Raw genomic sequence first — 19,244 nt, forward strand, 5'->3', positions numbered from 1 at the left:
GTACATTTTTGGAAAAGGTGCACAGTATATTTTTGGAAAAGGTGCACAGTACATTTTTGGAGAAGGTGCACAGTACATTTTTGGAAAAGATGCACAGTATATTTTTGGAAAAGGTGCACAGTACATTTTTGGAAAAGATCCACAGTACATTTTTGGAAAAGGTGCACAGTACATTTTTGGATATGATTGCACAGTACATTTTTGGAAAAGGTGCACAGTATATTTTTGGAAAAGGTGCACAGTACATTTTTGGAAAAGATGCACAGTATATTTTTGGAAAAGGTGCACAGTATATTTTTGGAAAAGGTGCACAGTATATTTTTGGAAAAGATGCACAGTACATTTTTGGAAAAGGTGCACAGTACATTTTTGGAAAAGGTGCCCAGTACATTTTTGGATATGATGCAAAAGCAGGGAAACAGGTTAGCATGATTTTTTTCTATTACAGGCTTTTTATTTTTACCTTTTAATCAAATGGACATAATTTTATTACATTCCCCTGCTATTGCTATGGTTACATGATGAAAATGCACATTGCAAATCTCCTATTATAACATGCCCTCATTTCCAGGAAGATGCCTCTGTAATGCACAGACATTCAGCAGCTGAAGTGGCACCACATTTCCCATCCACTAGATCAAGAAGCCAATTCATTGCACTCAGAGAGACAGTGTAATAGACTCACATCTCAGTGCTTGAACAGTAAACATTTTCTCAGCCTGTTTGAAGTCAAAATGTACCTTATTCCTATGAGCACAAAATAATCATTCTCTGTGTATTTCCATTTATATACATGAGTGGGCTCTGCCATCCTGCTTGTCTTGGCATAAGTAAATTTAACATTCATAACATACACAAAACTGTATTTGCTTATAGCCAATAATGGTGTCTGTACGGAGCCTATGGGTGCTTACAGGAAGGATCAATTACTGCCAAAAAACAACAATGCATTCTGCCTTTTAAATGAAAACTATACCCCCAGAATGGATTGAGTCCAAAACTGCACATTGCACTAGTGATCATATATGAGCCTTATTTAGATTTATGGTATCTTCTTGTATAGGAACAACCAGCACAACAATATCACAAATTAAAAGTGTGTAGAAAAGCAAACTCTTTAAAAGCAGCATTGCTTCATGTAAATAAAATACATTTTGTGGGCTTTCAAGATAAGGGCAATAAATGTAATAACTGAATGAGTTACAATGAAAGCTTCCATTATTTGGATTCTCTTTTTGTGTAAAGCTGGGCATACACACCGATAAAATCATATGAAACCTAGCTTCGTATGGTTTTCGGACCGCGTGTGGCCTTGTAGAGAGTTTTGATAGTAGTTCAGCTTGATGGACTTATATCATATTTCTATCTAACTTAGCATGTTGCTTTATTTGTGAAAGTTAAATGTTCATACACAGACCTGATAACACAAATTGGAATAGGTATAACAAATGCAACCTAACTATGTCATTGAGGGAAACCGCACTGTAGTTACAGAAGTCTGATTGCTGCAATGAAAACAACATTTCAGTGCAAGACATACACTGTTGTTTAGAAATGTTCTTTTTATCTTTAGTTTTCTAAAACTGATTTCCTGCATATCTATAAGGATACCTGTCCACCCGATTGACCAAATTTTTCATGTGTCTTTGTTTTATGGTGGCTGAAAATATGTTATAGGATATCTCTGTTTTTTGTGCTAAACTCTTATTTTGTGCTATACAGAGGAAGAGGAGGATGAGGAAATGGTAGATCTTAAAACAGAACATGATTCTGAATTTGAAAATCAAGAGGAGAAGCAAGACTCCAGAGAAGGTAACCATAGTCAGTGCAACTTCCAACTTCTGAAATCTTACAGTTCATTGAAAGAAATATGATAAATGGAGGGAACATTCTATACATTATTGTGTAAGAGCCAGCAATTCTGTGAAAATGCATTCACCCTGTTCATGCTAAGATGTGCCTGTGTGAAAAGGATTCCACTGCCCTACTTTAGTGAGGATAATTCAAGAGATAACCAGGCCCAGATGTGGGAATACTTTATTAAACAATCTGAGATGGGCCACCCCTGCTTTGTGTAATTTCACTAACTTTGAAGATCTACAAAGACTCAGGAGGTATATCAGGCTGCACTAAAAGGATATTTCTGCAGACCTCTGTAAAAAAAAGTCAGTTGCTGGCCAAAAATGTCCTTGCATTGAAGGTGCTAATTGTACCCAAGCATTTTTACTGGGAATGTCAGATAAACAGATAAGGTACAATAAGAGCTGTGAGTAAAAGCATTACCTTTTAACAATCACAAGGTATATGTAATAAAGGAGCTTGGGTGGCCCCAAGTGCCACAAGAAGCACCAACACTTGTCAACACCTGGATCTACCAGTGGAATACTCTTACAGATACACACAGAGATAGCACCAAATTCCTGTTTGTGAACAGGCTCCAGCATTATTTGTGAATTGTAACCAGCACATGAATTATACGAGAACCTCTTGGGAAAACAAAAAAAAGATTAGAGGACAAAGGTGATAAAAAGAATAAGCATTGCAGTCAGTAAAGGGAGGATGAGAGTAAATGTTTCCAATTGTGACCATGCTGAAATGTAGCATCTAGTCTGTACGACCCTCTCTCTTTTCCTGAACTTAGTGATTGTGACTTCACCATCAGAGAAGTACTGGCCAAAATGGAAGGCATTTTTGGAGAAACCATCAAACTTTCTGATACTGTCCCTATCTGTAGGCAGCGGCATCAATGGCATCAGATTATCACTGTACACTAACAGAAGTGTATTTCAGCCCAATGCCCACTTATGCATATGTGGGGCAGTAGTGGGCAGTATTGGTGATGTCTAACTGGAGTTTTTCCGTCAGTATAAGATAGAAAACAGTGGGGCCCTGGAGGTTAAACCTCCTCATGGGATAAGTCCATCAACCTTTTACCTTGCACCTCAAAAAGGTGGACACCACTGGAATTATGGTGTAAGACCCAAATGTAGAGGACCATTCATAGATGCAACTACCTTTAAGAATAGTGTATAATTACATTTTGCATGCATTTTATTTTATCAGTACAGAAAAAAGATAATCAGTCAAAAATGTAGACCTGCTTCATACCTGTGCATATATTTTTATAGAATAAATATTATTTTTCCTTTACAATTCCAAAGCCTTAATCATATATTGAAATCATACACATACACACATGTATATAATTCACTCGATTTATTTCCTTTTCCAGTTCCTCCAAGGGAACTGACAGAGGAGGAAAAACAACAGGTCACCCATTCAGAAGAATTCCTGATCTTTTTTGACCGCACCATTCGTGTGATTGAACGGGCACTGGCAGAGGACTCGAATATATTCTTTGATTACAGTGGAAGAGACCTGGAGGATAAAGAGGGGTCAGTCTCATAATCTGCTTTCTGTGCTTTCTGTATAGAAGATGTTTTACCCTTTGAAAGGCATGATGTTCGTGGTATTAGTTACTGACTTTACATCCCCTTAAAAACACTTGTAACATTGCATAAAAGATAAATTGATGGATTCTGAATCTAATTTTACTAGATTGACAGGGGAAGACACAAAGTCTGATTGGTTAAAATGGGTGCTATAAGGTTGCTATAATAAAAATAATGCTTTACTACTAGTCTAGGCACTGTGGATAAGAATGGTTATTGCTGATATAAGATGGCATAAAAAATCTATATGGCTAACTGGTGCAGTTATAGAAGCCCAACAATGTATTTTATAGTCTGTTTGATAGGAAAGCAATGCAATACTATGGGGCACATTTACTATGGGTCGAATCCGAGTCCGAATTGGAAAAATCCGATTTGAAAACAAACATTTTGCGACTTTTTCGTATTTTTTGCGATTTTTTCGGCGCCTTTACGACTTTTCGGAAATTATCGCGACTTTTTCGTTACCAATACGATTTACGCGAAAAAACGCGAGTTTTTCGTAGCCATTCCGAAAGTTGCGCTTTTTTCGTAGCGTTAAAACTTGCGCGAAAAGTTGCGCTTTTTTCGTAGCGTTAAAACTTAAAAGGCACGACGTTTTGCGCAAGTTTTAACACTACGAAAAAATCGCAACTTTTTGCGCAAGTTTTAACGCTACGAAAAAATCGCAACTTTCGGAATGGCTACGAAAAACTTGCGTTTTTTCGCAAAAATCGTATTGGTAACGAAAAAGTCGCGTAAATTTTCCGAAAAAATCGCAAAATAACGATCATTAGGAAAAAAACGCAATCGGACGCATTCGGCCCGTTCGTGGGTTAGTAAATGTGCCCCTATGTCTCCTTAGTCAGTCTCCAGACACCCAAATAAATACACTAAATAACCTGCCTGTTGCAAAATATGGGTCCCTGATTTCCTAACATGGTACAGGTATGGGATCCCTTATCTGGAAACCCATTATCCAGAAAGTTCCGAATTACGGAAAGGCCATCTCCCATAGATTCAATTATAAGCAAATCATTCTAATTTTTAAAAATGATTTCCTTTTTCTCTGTAATAATACTGTTGTAAAACAGTACCTGTACTTGATCCCAACTAAGATATAATTAATCCTTATTGGAGGCAAAACAAGCCTATTGGGTTTATTCAACGTTCAAATGATTTTTAGCAGACTCAAGTTATGGAGATCCAAATTACAGAAAGATCCCTTATCCAGAAAACCCTAGGTCCCAAGCATTCTGGATAACAGTTCCCTTCCCTGTACCCCACAAATCTGGGTGGCAGGTTAATCCCTAACACTGTTGTTTATAGGGACATATTTCTCAAACAATCAAAATAGAGCTTGGCTCAGTGGAAAATTTCACAGTTTTCTATTTACTTTTATGAATAGACAGCCTACAAAATGTTTTGATAGGCTGTGCACTGATACTATTTTTAATTGTGCTTTTGGGTGCATTAACAGATGTCCATTTGGTTATTATCATTTAAAAGTGCTGCTCTCCATTGCTGTTCTTGTATCCTGTTGAAAATATGTTGCACAACATACTACAATGTACTACAATGCAGCTAGATACATTTTTCTCAAGTCTATTTATTTTATAGTAATAGGAAAAAAGACTCAGTCCAGTTGCTGTTAGGTGATAAATTATATGTTGTGATTCATCAAGGAGGAGATAGCCAGGAAAGATCTAGCTCTGAACTGCAGGTAGGAGCACATTCCAACACATGCATACAGAGAGAAAAGGATATGTGAAAAAGGTTGGTGAGCTTGGCTGGGAATACCAGGGATAAGGATCATTTTTATTAAAAGGGAATGGCTGAAATGCTTTACATAGGATCCAACATGTATGATACATTAAAGAGGATGTTCAAAGATTTTTGAGACTAATGGTAAAAGGGAAAAAGAGTAATAGTTAAGGGAGATGGGATTAGTCAAGTGTTGACTTTTTTTAGTACATTTTAATAGAATTTTGGACTTGGTATGGTCACTTTGCATTGCGTTTATATTGTAATATAATAAGTGGGACCCTACACACCAATTTATTTAAAGTAGTTTTCCCACCTTAAAAAACCCTCAGTTTTCTCTAATTTTACACTGTTTTTTGTGGTCTCACCAGTATCAGATGTATAATACATTTCCCAGATTTTATATTTTCCTGGATTTTGCACTTTTTTATGGTATATATATATATATAGCGAACCCAAGGTGGCACTGGGTGCAAGGTAAATGATTTTAATATCCAAAAAAGACCAGCAACACCGAGTTATATTCCAAAAACAATCAATTGTGTATTTAAAACGCATGAACAGCCAGTGTTACGTTTCAGTCCCCATCGGCCTTGAGAAACGTAACGTTGGCTGTTCATGCGTTTTTAATACACAATTGATTGTTTTTGGAATATAACTCGGTGTTGCTGGTCTTTTTTGTATATATATATACTGTATATGTGTGTGTGTGTAAAGATGGTTTTGTTTTTATTCTTGTGAGTATTAATATTATGCTGGAACTCACTTCATGGACTCATAAATCTATGTTAGGTCGGTTTGAATATGGTCTTTTTTCTGGCCATTTCACGGCACCTGGTGAAGACCAACAAGGCGAGACAAATGCATTGTTGCTCAGAGATGTGTCATCAGTAGAGAAAAAGCTGTATTGGCTTTAAAACAAAGCATCTGCTCTTGGAAGAGAGAGGCAGACTAACCCTTTTACCCCTGCTGTCTTGCATATCCTCTATGTGTAACGACATAGAGTTCCACCCCTACCTACATACAGTATATAATCTGTACAATGAAGGCTTTGATTTCAGCCAGTTGGAGGGTATGACAGCCATCTAGAGTTGGAGGGTATGAAGGTCCATCTTGGAGGCCTGAACTCTTGCTTTATCTTGGTGTTTCTCTCACCCTGTACCTGACCTTGTTAAGCTATCTATTTGTATCAAAATACTAGATGTACATATGGTCTCTATAAACATAATCCAGTTCATGTGTTACTGATTTGTTTTCAGCCCAGTACAAGCAGAACGATATAAATGCTTCTCCATGTTTACATTTTATTACTCAGCTCATTTTACGTGAATGTCTACTGGACATTGTAATTCACTTGCTTGAGCATTTAAATCTACAAGTGAGTTTGCAAACAATGACATTAAAGACAGGAATCTGAGACCTACAATGCAGTATACAGAAACAAGATGTGAGAGGTAGGAACATAGATGGCAATAGGGAAATACAGCTGGAAACTTCTAGGAAAATTCAGCAATAGTTGGTTTGATTTATTCTTGTCTTAGAGGGAAAATTAACCTCAAAATTGTAATTTCTTAAATAGACAAGTTTTCAAGACAACTCCAATTTGGTCTTTATTATTTATTTTTGTGGCTTTGAATTATGTCACATTTGCCTGTGGCTTTTGACTTTGTCCTGCTATGTTGTTGTTGATAGGGTACCAATCCAAGAAGCAAAGCAGTTGCTGAAATGATAGAATAAGTAACTGAACACATCAACACAGCAACGCATCACAATTATCCTATGGAGCAAATACAGCAAATGGCAGAACACTGGTGGAGGAGCCACCACATCTGCCATTAGCCTCAAAGTACATTTATTCATGTAAACACGGGTATGGGACCTGTTATCCAGAATGTTAGGGACCAGGGGTTTTCCAGATAAGGGGTCTTTCCATACCTTCATGTCTACTTAATATCAATTACTTAATAATTTAAACATTAATTAAAGTCAATAGGATTGTTTTACCTCCACTAAGAATTAATTATATCACTGTAAGGATCAAGTACAAGGTTCAGTTTTATTATTTGTTTTATTACTACAGAGAAAAACATTTTTCAATTATTTGATTAAAATGGAGTATATGGGAGATGACCTTCCCGTAATTTGGAACTTTCTGGATAACAGGTTTCCATAGCTGTATTTTAACTTAACCCAATTATATATATAATTGATGATGATGAATGATATCTTAAACATACATTCTTGCAGTTATTTCCAACCTCAGCAACATAAACAGCAGAAAACCATGCCAGCAATGGTAGACTGGCCAGTAAATATTAATAATGCATTAAATAAATAAATAATAACACAATTCAAATGCTTGGCTTAGCGACTCAGCCCCTTTGAAAGAAAAGTATTCGATCTACCAATGAGTTAAAATAGGAGATGAAAATCACATTTCACCTGCAGGTTTTTCTAAAGTGCTTGGGTAATTTTCATGGAAGTGTCACTGAGCTTGATACCTGCTTTCTCCTGAATCACAGAGTATCCATTGGTGTAATTGGAAAGCTGGGGTTATTGCAGATAATTCATTGTTGTGATTCTACAGGAGACATCCCAGCTATGTGATTGAATAATGACATATTTTATTGCCTCGGAACATTGCCTCTGATGTACCAGGTTGCAGAATGAGCATAGACCTGACCTGGGAGATAGATAAAACTGTGAACAGCTATTATAGAATGTACAGTATGGATGCTGTGTGCAGAATAAGCTCCATACAGCTTCCACCAACAATCAAACTATTTCTATGTTATGTGGCTGGTAAAGCAATATTGGCATTTGGTATCCTAAGGATTGCAAAACTATGGGAAGAAACAATTTGTTTCAAGATAAAAAATGCTTTACTAAATCACCCTTGCCTTTGACTTATTGCATTCTATTCTTTTAAAGGCAATGTTTATTAATGTACACAGCTTAATGATTTATTGGGGAGTTAGAGCTCAGTGCTCTCCTAAGCTTTATCACCTCCGAATCATTATGCACCTAAATATTAAAGGAACAGTAACACCAAAAAATTAAAGTGTATAAAAGTAATTACAGTATAATGTACTGTTGCCCTGCACTGGTACAACTGGTGTGTTTGCCTTAGAAAGACTACTATAGTTTATATAAATAAGCTGCTGTGTAGCCATGGGGGCAGCCATTCAAAGGAGAAAAGGCACAGGCACATAGCAGATAACAGATAAACCCACATTATATGGGGTTTATCTAATAGTTATCTGCTATGTAACCTGTGCCTTTTCTCCTTTTTTCCAGCTTGAATGGCTGCCCCCATGGCTACACAGCAGCTCATTTATATAGTAGCTTTTCTGTAGCAAAAACACCAGTTTTTTGCAGAGCAACGGCACATTATATTTTAATTACTTTAAAACACTTTAATTTTTTTATGTTACTGTTCCTTTAAGGAGTATTGCACTACTACTGAGCTCTAACACCACACCATATTTATAGTATATAGCCTGAGCTATGCATATTTGTTGTGCTTATTCAAATACACAGCCCTATGCAACAGATATTCTCAGAAAGAGAGGGGGGGGATTTCTAAGCACTACATCTTATTATGAAGAATGCTGTTATGTATTTGCATAAGCTGTGTCATGTTTGATAAAGCTATTTTGAAGGATGTTAGAATGTTGCAGCCTTGGGAAATAGTGGGAGGAGACTGGTAAGCGAGTCTCTCTGTGTAAGAAATAAAGATGGTGAACTGCTAACAGCCTTCCTGCATTACTGTCCTGCATCAATGATATAACAAATACAAATCTAAATGAGCAGTTTAAAGGGGACCTGTCACCTTAAGAAATAATTCCAAATTGTTTTCTATTGTGTTTGTCAAGCAAAATAAACTTTACTTACACTATATAAATTATTTTAATCTTATTTTCTTCAGCCTTGAAATTCACAATTGCAGCAAGCAGGCAGGGGCCATTTTGTGGACACTGTTATCAAAGCAGGCATTGCATCCTGCCTATATTTTGTTTCTGTGCCAGTATGGGGGGACCTGATGCCCATGTCCATGCACTGGTTACACAATTACATGGTTAGGAGGGAGGGGGAATGTGAGGAGGGCAGCAACATCTAAAAAGTTCTGAATTGAAAGTGAAAGTAACTGTCTGCCCCACCTCTATGCCTAAGGCATAGAGGCGGGGCAGGCAATATATGATTGACAGCTGGGATTTTTAAATGCTTTGATAATGGGCATGGATGTGGTAATAAAAAAATGAATTTGGGTTTCATGTTTAATTTGAAAAGGACTTTTATTATACAGCTTTTTATGTCTGGGTGACGGGTCCACTTTAAAGCTGAAGTTCAGTTTCTTTATAATGGAAGCCATGGAAGCCAAATATCTCACAAAAGCATAAAACAAAAATGATTGTTAAAATGGGAAAATAGCCAGTGATATTTTTAAACCAGCAAAAATGTAGAAATGTACCTATAAATATGCACAATGTCTAAATGTTCTCTTGCATTTAAAGGGACATTCAGGCTGGAGCCAATCTTTCATTTAATCGGCAATTTTATGACGAGCATTGGTCAAAGCATCGTGTGGTTACTTGCCTTGATTGGTCCCTTCAGGTAAAACATTCTTCCATCTTCTTTTTGTTGTACATGTTTATTATATTTCTTATATATTACCTCTTGTCCACATGGAACAAACACCAACAATTATTGTTATCAGTAAAACAGAAGCCATTAAAAAAAACCCTACCCAAACTTTTTTATAGTTATGATTGGCTCCTTGTATCTTAAATTCTCATTTGATTTCACTTTGTCTTTAACCTACAGTCCCTAAAGTCACCTTTATTGATAACAGTATTTCTACACTTTACTAACAACTTTATCATGGAATGCCTGCAGAGGGTTTTTATTATCAAATATGCATTTTTAGCTTAACTGGAATGCTTGTGGGGTTACAAATAATAGAAAATTCAGGTTGCTGACTATATAATTATGTATTATCTCCTCCAGTACCCAGAGCTGATGGTTGCTTCCTACAATAATAATGAAGATGCCCCTCATGAACCTGATGGAGTTGCATTAGTCTGGAACATGAAATTCAGAAAGACTACTCCAGAGTATATATTCCATTGTCAGGTAGGACAGCTTGCATCATATGGAGAATGCTTAAAAATATAAATGACTTGGCCCCTTATGCATTTTTCTATAATTTTTGCCCTTAATTCTAGGAAACAAGACACAAGTGAACACCAGTGATTTTTGAATGAGCACCAATCTGAGCACTTGTATCCGAGGTGTTGGTATATGGCCCCTATTGTGTTTTTACTAAAAACCCAGTAGGTGATGCTCAGTCTCTAGGGTAGTCCATGTTAATGGAAATTTGGAGTATTTCCATATCACTGGCTCTATAAATGTTGGCTGGAAAACCCTTTATTCCACCGATGAGCCTCAATATGGGTGAAACTGTTCTGACTGTGCTGTAAAACTCAGTCTCAGTCTCTAGGTTTTCCATGGAAATTTTAGGAGTAATCCTGAGCTGTCCTTTCAAGAATTCCCTCTGCTATTAAAAGGAAAGTGTTGACAATGCTCTTGAATTGCTTCAGTTTAAAATTAACGGGAGTAACAACAGGTTCACAGGGAACATTCCCAGATAGAGAAGAAGCAGCAGCCATGACTTTGGCCCTACTAATTAAACACAGGGACAGGTCAGATTTTGTCTGGAGCACTACTTGACCTTGCTTGGCCGCTATTGCTTGCAGTGTTAGCTGCCCATGGAATACGTTACCAGGGCTAATGGAACCGCTTTTACATCTGCTAGATGAAGTAGAAACAAACCTGTTATGAATAAAATCATTATTACAGCAAATATTAGCCTCTGTAGTCTCATGCTTAATGTTCATTAGTGCTATGATATAAACAGCATGAGGCATTAAGACAGCCATGAGCTGTTCAGAGGCCAGCCTGTGCCTGGATGACAGATTTTAGAAACCTCAGAAAACAGTGTACAGTATGTTCCCTGGGCTGTTAAAAATGTAGCTTTTCATATTGACAAAGACTTTGACTCAGATGTGTGGTTTGTTTGGCACTGTCCCCAGAGAATGTTAGTGTCACAGTTTGTGTAATAGCTTTGCACAGTGCCATTAATGTGCTATGTCCTGTTAAAATATAAAATGTAATATCTGGCCCATTAAATTCAGCTGTTCTAAGCTAGACTTGGCCAAAGAGTATTAATAAAACTTAAAACTTGTTAAAGGCTTAGTATGATATTTTTATGGAAAGATAAATGATTTTGCAGAGGCTTTTTGGCCCAAATTGGGGTAGGGGTGGATAATAACACCAAAGCTTTATATGTTGAACAGATCAGAACTAGTGGAGTGGTTCTGCTTATCCGTTAAAAGTGGCAAAACTGTCAAGACATTTAGGCAAATGTAATGATTGAATCAAAGTGCCGAGGAAGGGCTCTACTAATATCTGTTTTGGGTATGAACCGAAGTATCCAGGCACAAGAGCCAATTCTTCCTCTGTAAAGGTATTTTGGAGCTCTACTAATATCTGTTTTGGGTATGAACTGAAGTATTCAGGCACAAGAGCCAATTCTTCCTCTGTAAAGGTATTTTGGAGCTCTACTAATATCTGTTTTGGGTATGAACTGAAGTATTCAAGCACAAGAGCCAATTCTTCCTCTGTAAAGGTATTTTGGAGCTCTACTAATATCTGTTTTGGGTAAGAACTGATGTATTCAGGCACAAGAGCCAATTCTTCTTCTGTAAAGGTGTTTAAGCTTAGTGTATACACTTATATGCCAGTTTTGTAGTTCTACGACTGCTGAGGCCTGAATTGTGCTTATACATGCTCCTTAATATTTTTTAAGTGCCAGTGCAGCCATTCCTGCTTTTTTGAACTTCACAAGTTCAAAGTACAGGCCAATGGACACAAGTGAACACCTATATAAGCTTTGGAGGCATAAAGACACAAGTTTACTGCCAAAAAGAGACCCCTTCCAGCTGGCAGTCCACATTAGCTTTACCGAATAGCCAATTGTGGCTCCTATTTGGCTACACAGGGGAACTTTTTCATGCTTGTGTGGCTCCCAACACTTTTTACAGCTGGATGTAGATACCAGGTAAAAATGGTTGGGAACCCCCACCTTAGTTGGTTGTGTATACATATGCAACTGTGTTGGCAACTGAATGGAAAGCTAGTTACTTACTATTAGTAACTTACTGTGTGGAGCACTAAGGGGTACAAGCAGGGTCTGCCTGGGCTGGACATCAGGAGAAAACCCAGTGGGCACTACTGACCCAGGCCACACCCCCTCAAGGGTAATTGAAACTACGTGTTAGACACTATGGGCCACTTTAATTTCAGTGAGAACTAGTTATCTTATGGTTTATCATGTGAAAACTTATAGATAAGATTCAAGTTGAGGATAAAAACTTTCCTCCATAGGGCTCTGGCACACGGGGAGATTAGTCGCCCGCGACAAAACTCCCTGTTCGCGGGCGACTAATCTCCCCGAGTTGCCTTCCCCTGCCATCCCACCGGCGACTTACATTTTCGCCGGTGGGATGGCAGGGGAAGGCAACTCGGGGAGATTAGTCGCCCGCGAACAGGGAGTTTTGTCGCGGGCGACTAATCTCCCCGTGTGCCAGAGCCCTAATTCAGTTCCAGTTTTTTCCTTCAATAGAGTTTTCATGTGATAAACAGTGAGATAGGTTTTTCTGAATAGAACTGCATCTCAAATTGAATCTTACTCATAAGTTTTCATGTGATAAACTGTAAGATAACTTTTTTTCGCTGAACTGAATGTGGCCCAGTGTCTAATGTTAACAATACAATAAGTAAAATTTGCCTGCCATTGTGACATTCAGTTGACTATACACTGACCCAAACAACATCAGATATCGACTCCCACTACATTTTTTCTCCCAAATAACACTTCCTAATGCAATCATCATCTCTACTTTATAGAAAAAAATGTAGTTAAATATACCCATGAAAGAACATTTCTAACTGGATGTCTAATTAAGTCCAATATTTTGATGGAAAATGTTGGTCAGGTATGAGTGGGAATGGTGACCTTTTGGCCAGCACAGAAGCACAGCCACAGAGACATTACTGTTATATGCTTCCCACTGAGCGAGACATTCTGACATCTTGGTAATATGAAAATTCTGGAAAATTCTCTGCTGTGAAATGATTGCTTTATGTGAGGGCCCTGCATTTCCTTTAGCAAACATTAAATATTGGTTAACGGTCACTGTGTGTCTTGTGCAACTGCAAAATGGAAGAACAATGGTTCATCATTTCCAACATAACAGAGGCACTTTCAGTGTCTGTAGTGTAAACTGTGGACAAATGGCAACTGGCTGCCCTCCAGATTTCCCAGTCAGTTTCTGGTTGTGATACCTGGGTAAATTGTATGCTGGATGGTAGTTTGTTACTATAAAAGTTCTATAGTACATTATTATTGGTTCTTTATAAAATAAAAATAATAATAATATTGTAGTAATAAAATATTGTTGCTATACGTAGGAAAATGAACAAAGCAATAGGAATTACTTACAAACACACCCGTAAGTGCACAATAGAGAATTGTTGATTTAATTTCTTTTTCATGACCAAACACATTCCTGCACTTTCACATGGCTGCCAATAAGGGTCATTTACAAATGCAAGCGCAATGTTCAAAGTGCACTTTAAGACACAACTCACCATGTTTCTAATCCAGGATGAAGCATTTTTCCCCAACAAGGAGGATTTGCCATTGTATGTATCAAAATACTGTATGTGCAGCCACTGCCACCATGACTTTGCAGTAGCACCAGGGTTCCCATTGCGGCCTGCATCATTAGGCACACCTTACTGGGGCCCAAAGAGTCCAATGCTGTTTTAATTGCATACATACACAAGAGGGGGTTGTGGGAGCACTCCAAGGCTAAATAGAATATATAAATACAATGGAAATGCGACTGATCTGGCCAAATTAGCTGCATGCATTTTTATTCCCTGGTCCCCTGTTTCATAAGTAAATAAATATCTTTGCTAGCGCATGTATTTTAAAAAAATAGGGGTTTTTAGTTACAAAATTATGATCATAAGATTGGTGAGCCACCATACCACGTCAAGGTAAACCCCGTATGGTGGTCCTAGCTATTTACCTCTAGTCATATTTTTCAAAGGCTGGCACTCCCGTGCATAGTGTAAGGGCACTCACCGGCTCCGCCGCCGCCGAGTCCCTTCAGCGCATAGCGTTCGGCGAATGGAACGCATGCGCCATTTGCGTTCCAGCGCGTGCGTGCGCATGCGCGACGCTTGTACTTGACGCACGCGTGCGCGATGACGTCATGACGCTCGCTACGTCGGCGGGAGATTTAAAAACCCATTCAAAACAACACACTTTGCTCGGTTATCGCTTTTTGCATGCCTAGCAATTCCTTCTGACTTGAAATTTTGTGATTTTGACCCTCTGCCTGACTCTCCGCTTCTGAACCCTGCTGCCTGCCTTGACCCGGACCTGTTTTGACTACGCCTTCGCTTACTCCTACGGTACTTCGCTATTTGGCCTTCCAGCCTCTCTCCACTGCTGCGCTTCCTGTCTCACTCTCAGGTTAAGCCTCCAGCCTAGTGTGAGGTGCTTGTGGGTGGCAATCCCGTCGGACTCGCTTGGCTTGACACATAGTAGCATTTCTTGGGATAAATATCTCCTGACCTGGGGGCTGGTTTGAGTCAGAGGGCTTAATCCACCCCCATGCCTTCAGCTTTTATAGAGAGAGATTGCCAAGACCAGAGCATTGGTTCTACAGGCTTAATCCTCCCCCATTTACTTATGAAACAGGTGAGCAGGGAATGTGCGTTAATCAATCCACCTCTCTTTTTTGTATGCTTTTTTTGTTTTAAATGCATGCACTGGTGCAACTGAACATGTCTTGCACCCAATTTGCATCAAAAAGCAAGTGCTATTGCATTCTGTTTTGATGCACTATATTCAATTATAGCACAATTTTGGAAAATGTGAATGGAATTACTCTGGGATTATCTGGAAAGTGCTGCATTATGGCTAAACAAATGGCAATTTGTGCCGAAATTGCACACTTAAAAATATTTGCATTCTTAAATGACCACTATTATCTTCAGACTAATAACAAAAACACTCAAGACACATGTGTGTCCCTGATATATTCTTTCCTCTGCAATAAACCGATTGTCTTTAATTCAACCTACAACATTAACAATGCAATGCCAGGTCTAAATCAGCAGCTATTAAGAAGCTATTCATCTCAGTGGAAACAGCATCACAAACAAGCAGCATGTAAATACGAATGCCAAAAGCAATGAAAAAATCTCAGTGTTCATTGTTTGCATTTTAATGGCATCATTCCTTTTCATATTGCCATTATTGCATAATTCAGAATATCATTTACAATTTATAAAAGAAGGGACTAAAACATGTAGTTTTGCACAGTAAAATAATTTTGTCTGTTAATATTTATACAAGAGAAATGCAATAGCTTTACAATTTATTATTATATTTTGATTTCAAATATTTTGTTTTTTTGAACTGGCAAAATCTTATCACTAGTAATATCTTATTTATCATCAGCTTTTGACTGTAGTGATGGACTTGGAGCGGAACAGGTTAAATTTAAACAAAATGTTTCTTCTCTTGGAAGCCACACGTTGGATTACAGCAATGTTAGACATTTTCTAGCAGACAAAATAATGTTTGTATTTAAACATTCAGTGGAAAGCACCAAAACCCATTGTAGAAAAAATGAGATTTTTATAAAATGATCTGTTTAGTTACAGGCAGGTAAGGGAATCAGTCTTCCCAACATACAGAACCATTTTAGTATGAAGATAAGTAGACTGTACTTATTTACAGGAAAAGTGAACCTCCAACTAAATGAATGACTTAATAATGTATACGTCAGTACTAAATTTATCTTCTGTTTAACCTTTATGGAAATATCACCCAGGTGGTGGTGGGAGCAGAAGTTTTCTGTCCCCATGGTAGTGCCAGGCTTAAAAAATACTTGTGCCTAAGGCAAGTACTGCTTGTCTTGACTCCCACCATCTTGCCGCAGTGCAGTAGGGGCAAACAGCAACCTCCCTGTGCCCCCCACTCCCTGCTTTGGACTACTCCAGTTTATTAACCAGGGTTGGTGGGAGCAGAGAAACTACACAGGTATTTTTTTTCTAATTAAGCACCCCCCTCCCCCAGAGCTGAGCCTTACACAGCTGCTGGATCTGCCTTTACCCCTGGTCTTGACTCTGGGCAAATAGGTAAATTGTGAGGTGCAAATGGGTACAGGTAGTTAACATGTCTAACAGAATGCAGAGTTTTGCCCCTCGCTTTCCCCCATGTAAAGGGGATCTAAAGTCAAAAGATTAAACCAACCTTGATCAGGGAGCCCTTCTGATTACTTTGGCAATTTACTTACATTAAAAAAATAGAAATTTATTCTGCACTCCAAAATGTAAAAATGCAAAAAAGACTAATTAAAGCATCATTAAAATATAACAAGCCCAGAGGCAATGACCTTACATATTTTGTGCCCCAATGGCATTTAGTCATAGGCTGTAATTTACTTACCCTACCCGCTAAATATCGTGTGCTGCCAGTGATCGGATAAGAACCACGCTTGGTGAGCAGTTGATCAAGTTAACATAGAGAAAAATAATACAGCAAAGGACATTGCAACCACAAGGCAAAACAAACCACCAAAATACAAATAGAAGAGGCTCCATTAGGAGACAGACTATGGCACACAATACCTAACTCTACTGTACACATATGTACTGGGTTGGGCACATGCTGTGTTGTTACCGCCTAGTCTTTTCGGGAGCATTGTGGCAGTCAAAACACCCTGCAGCTGCTTCTCATTTAATATACCTATGGTAGATATTCAGACAGGGTTTGCTCAGGAATGTTCATTTCAACTTTCCAAGCAATCCTGCCAGACAGCACCAGTATCAGCCATAGGCAGTATGTTTCCTATTTTAGATAATTTGGAAGTGGCTACAGGTGAGGTGACATCTACAGTTTTTCCTGAAAGAAACAGTACACTGAGGGTACATGTTTACTAAGATATTTATTGATCCCTCTCTACCTATGTCTCCACATCAAATTTGGTTATTATGGTCTGCCTCTTATGATGGTAACCTAGGGATTCTATATACTCAGTAGTGCTATGCAGGATTGGGGGTCTGCAATATAGAAGCCCCCTCCCCAGCCCTTCTTCTGCCTCATAGTGGATGACAAGGGATCCTTGAACTTTTTTCAGAGAAACCAACTTTTTTTTTTTTTATGCCCCACCCTTATGGCAAAAAAGAGAGATCGATAGTGCTCGCTTCTTTTTCCTTTTTATTCACATCGATTCCTTATTATGCAGTGTCAATTAATTATTGATTTACTATTAATATCGCCATTGACAGGAGAAAGCTTTAAAAAAAAGTTGACTTGACCCATAGCCTTTAATCGTTGATAATTTTTTTTTTTTCTTTTGATTGCCTGTTGCTATAATTGTCAGGTTTTACTGGTTTGCATCTTACATCAACCTCAGTGCTATTCAATGGCTCACAAATATGAAAAGTCTGTGGACAAAAGGGCCTTTGAATTCGAAAAGCAAATCTATATAGATTTACCCATTGGAACAAGGACAGCACTCCTAGGATTTAAATAATTGTGAGTAATAAACCTTTCTATTTTTGCATTTACATTTTGCTCAAAATTCTTTAAATCCTAGGAGTGCTGTCTATGTTCCAGTGCATTTTTTTTGTACTAGCACCCAGGTTTTGTTGCTACAAATGGTGTGAACCCTATGGACTATTTTAGATTTACCCATTAATATCTCCACTTATAGCTATCCTCTTCCTGGGCCAAAAATGAAATCATTATGGGGGCCTATGCCAATGAGGAATGCATCAGTGAAGCAGCCCTCACCTGACATGGGTTTCTAACTTTCCTGATAGATGAATGGATGATTTTTGATGGGTTGAGTTGCCAGCTTATATGGGCCTATGTATAGCCAAGATAATATTAAGTAGAATAAACGTAATATTAAAATTGACTTTATTTGCAGTCATTCTGTAGAGATAAAGCCTCCTGCTGATTACTGCCTGGCAATATTTCACCCTCTGGCTCACTGTTCCCATTATCTTCATGACTGCATTGCTTGCCCACAAACATCAAAATATTTATCTTCTGGAAACTGTAAAAACCGTACATGCTGTATTATAGGTAGTACATTCTAAACTGGATTTTTATGGAATATCAAGGCAATGCCTGCAGTAAAGTAACAATAAATGAAATTAAAATATTTATATTTGCAAGTGTATTTACACACAAAATGACAACAACAGAAGGAAAACATTAAACAAAAACAGGACTTGATGCTTTTTCAATAAAATAAATGTAATTTGTGGCCACGTATCAAGCCCTTGTTGGTTTTGAAGTTAAAAGTGAAGGAATCCAAATTTTGGCTTTGGAGCAGCCATGTGGCTGAGCTTGATGCTGAACCTTTCATGTGGTTTGTGGGACATTCTAAAAAGCCCACAATGTTTTAGAAGACGAGAAACCAGAGACGTCCACATTGCTTGCTTTCTTCTTAAATGAATACCTTTTGTTTAACTCTTGAAAGTCTGGATTTTAACTAGATATTTATAAGATCTGCTTTATTCACTAAAGTTTTGGTAGTGTATAATTCACAGCATGTACTACTCGTGCTACAAATAAACCAGTATTTCAAAAAAGCTTAGTACATTTTGCAAGACAGGCAGTAAGCACCGGATATAAAATCTGCCGCTCGGTGCAGGCAGTACCATTCCCCAATCCCAACTGCTTTTTAAGCAAGCACTCTTGCCCCCCTTAGTGCTTTACCTCTTGCACCTAGGTGAATAGAAAATAACCTTAGGGGCAGATTTATCAAGGTGTGAAATTAGAGGCCTATTTTTTAGTACGACAGGTACGAATTACAAAAAAATTGTATTTGATCGTACTGTGTGTATTTCCTGCAACTTTTACGTATTTTGCGAGAATTTTCGTACTTT

At 38.0% G+C, this 19,244-nt stretch overlaps 1 protein-coding gene across 1 annotated transcript in view; it reads left to right on the top strand.

Annotated features, from left to right (window-relative positions):
• Positions 1-19,244, top strand: part of dync1i1 (dynein cytoplasmic 1 intermediate chain 1) — a gene marked incomplete in the record, with an annotated part of 201,331 nt that overhangs the window by 78,895 nt on the left and 103,192 nt on the right. The window contains 4 exon segments of the mRNA NM_001112911.1: positions 1,723-1,812; positions 3,233-3,395; positions 9,710-9,809; positions 10,203-10,328. Of these exon segments, the coding sequence (NP_001106382.1) occupies positions 1,723-1,812; positions 3,233-3,395; positions 9,710-9,809; positions 10,203-10,328 (479 nt within the window).

Source organism: Xenopus tropicalis, chromosome 6 (assembly GCF_000004195.4).
Source record: "Xenopus tropicalis strain Nigerian chromosome 6, UCB_Xtro_10.0, whole genome shotgun sequence".
NCBI lineage: Eukaryota > Metazoa > Chordata > Amphibia > Anura > Pipidae > Xenopus > Xenopus tropicalis.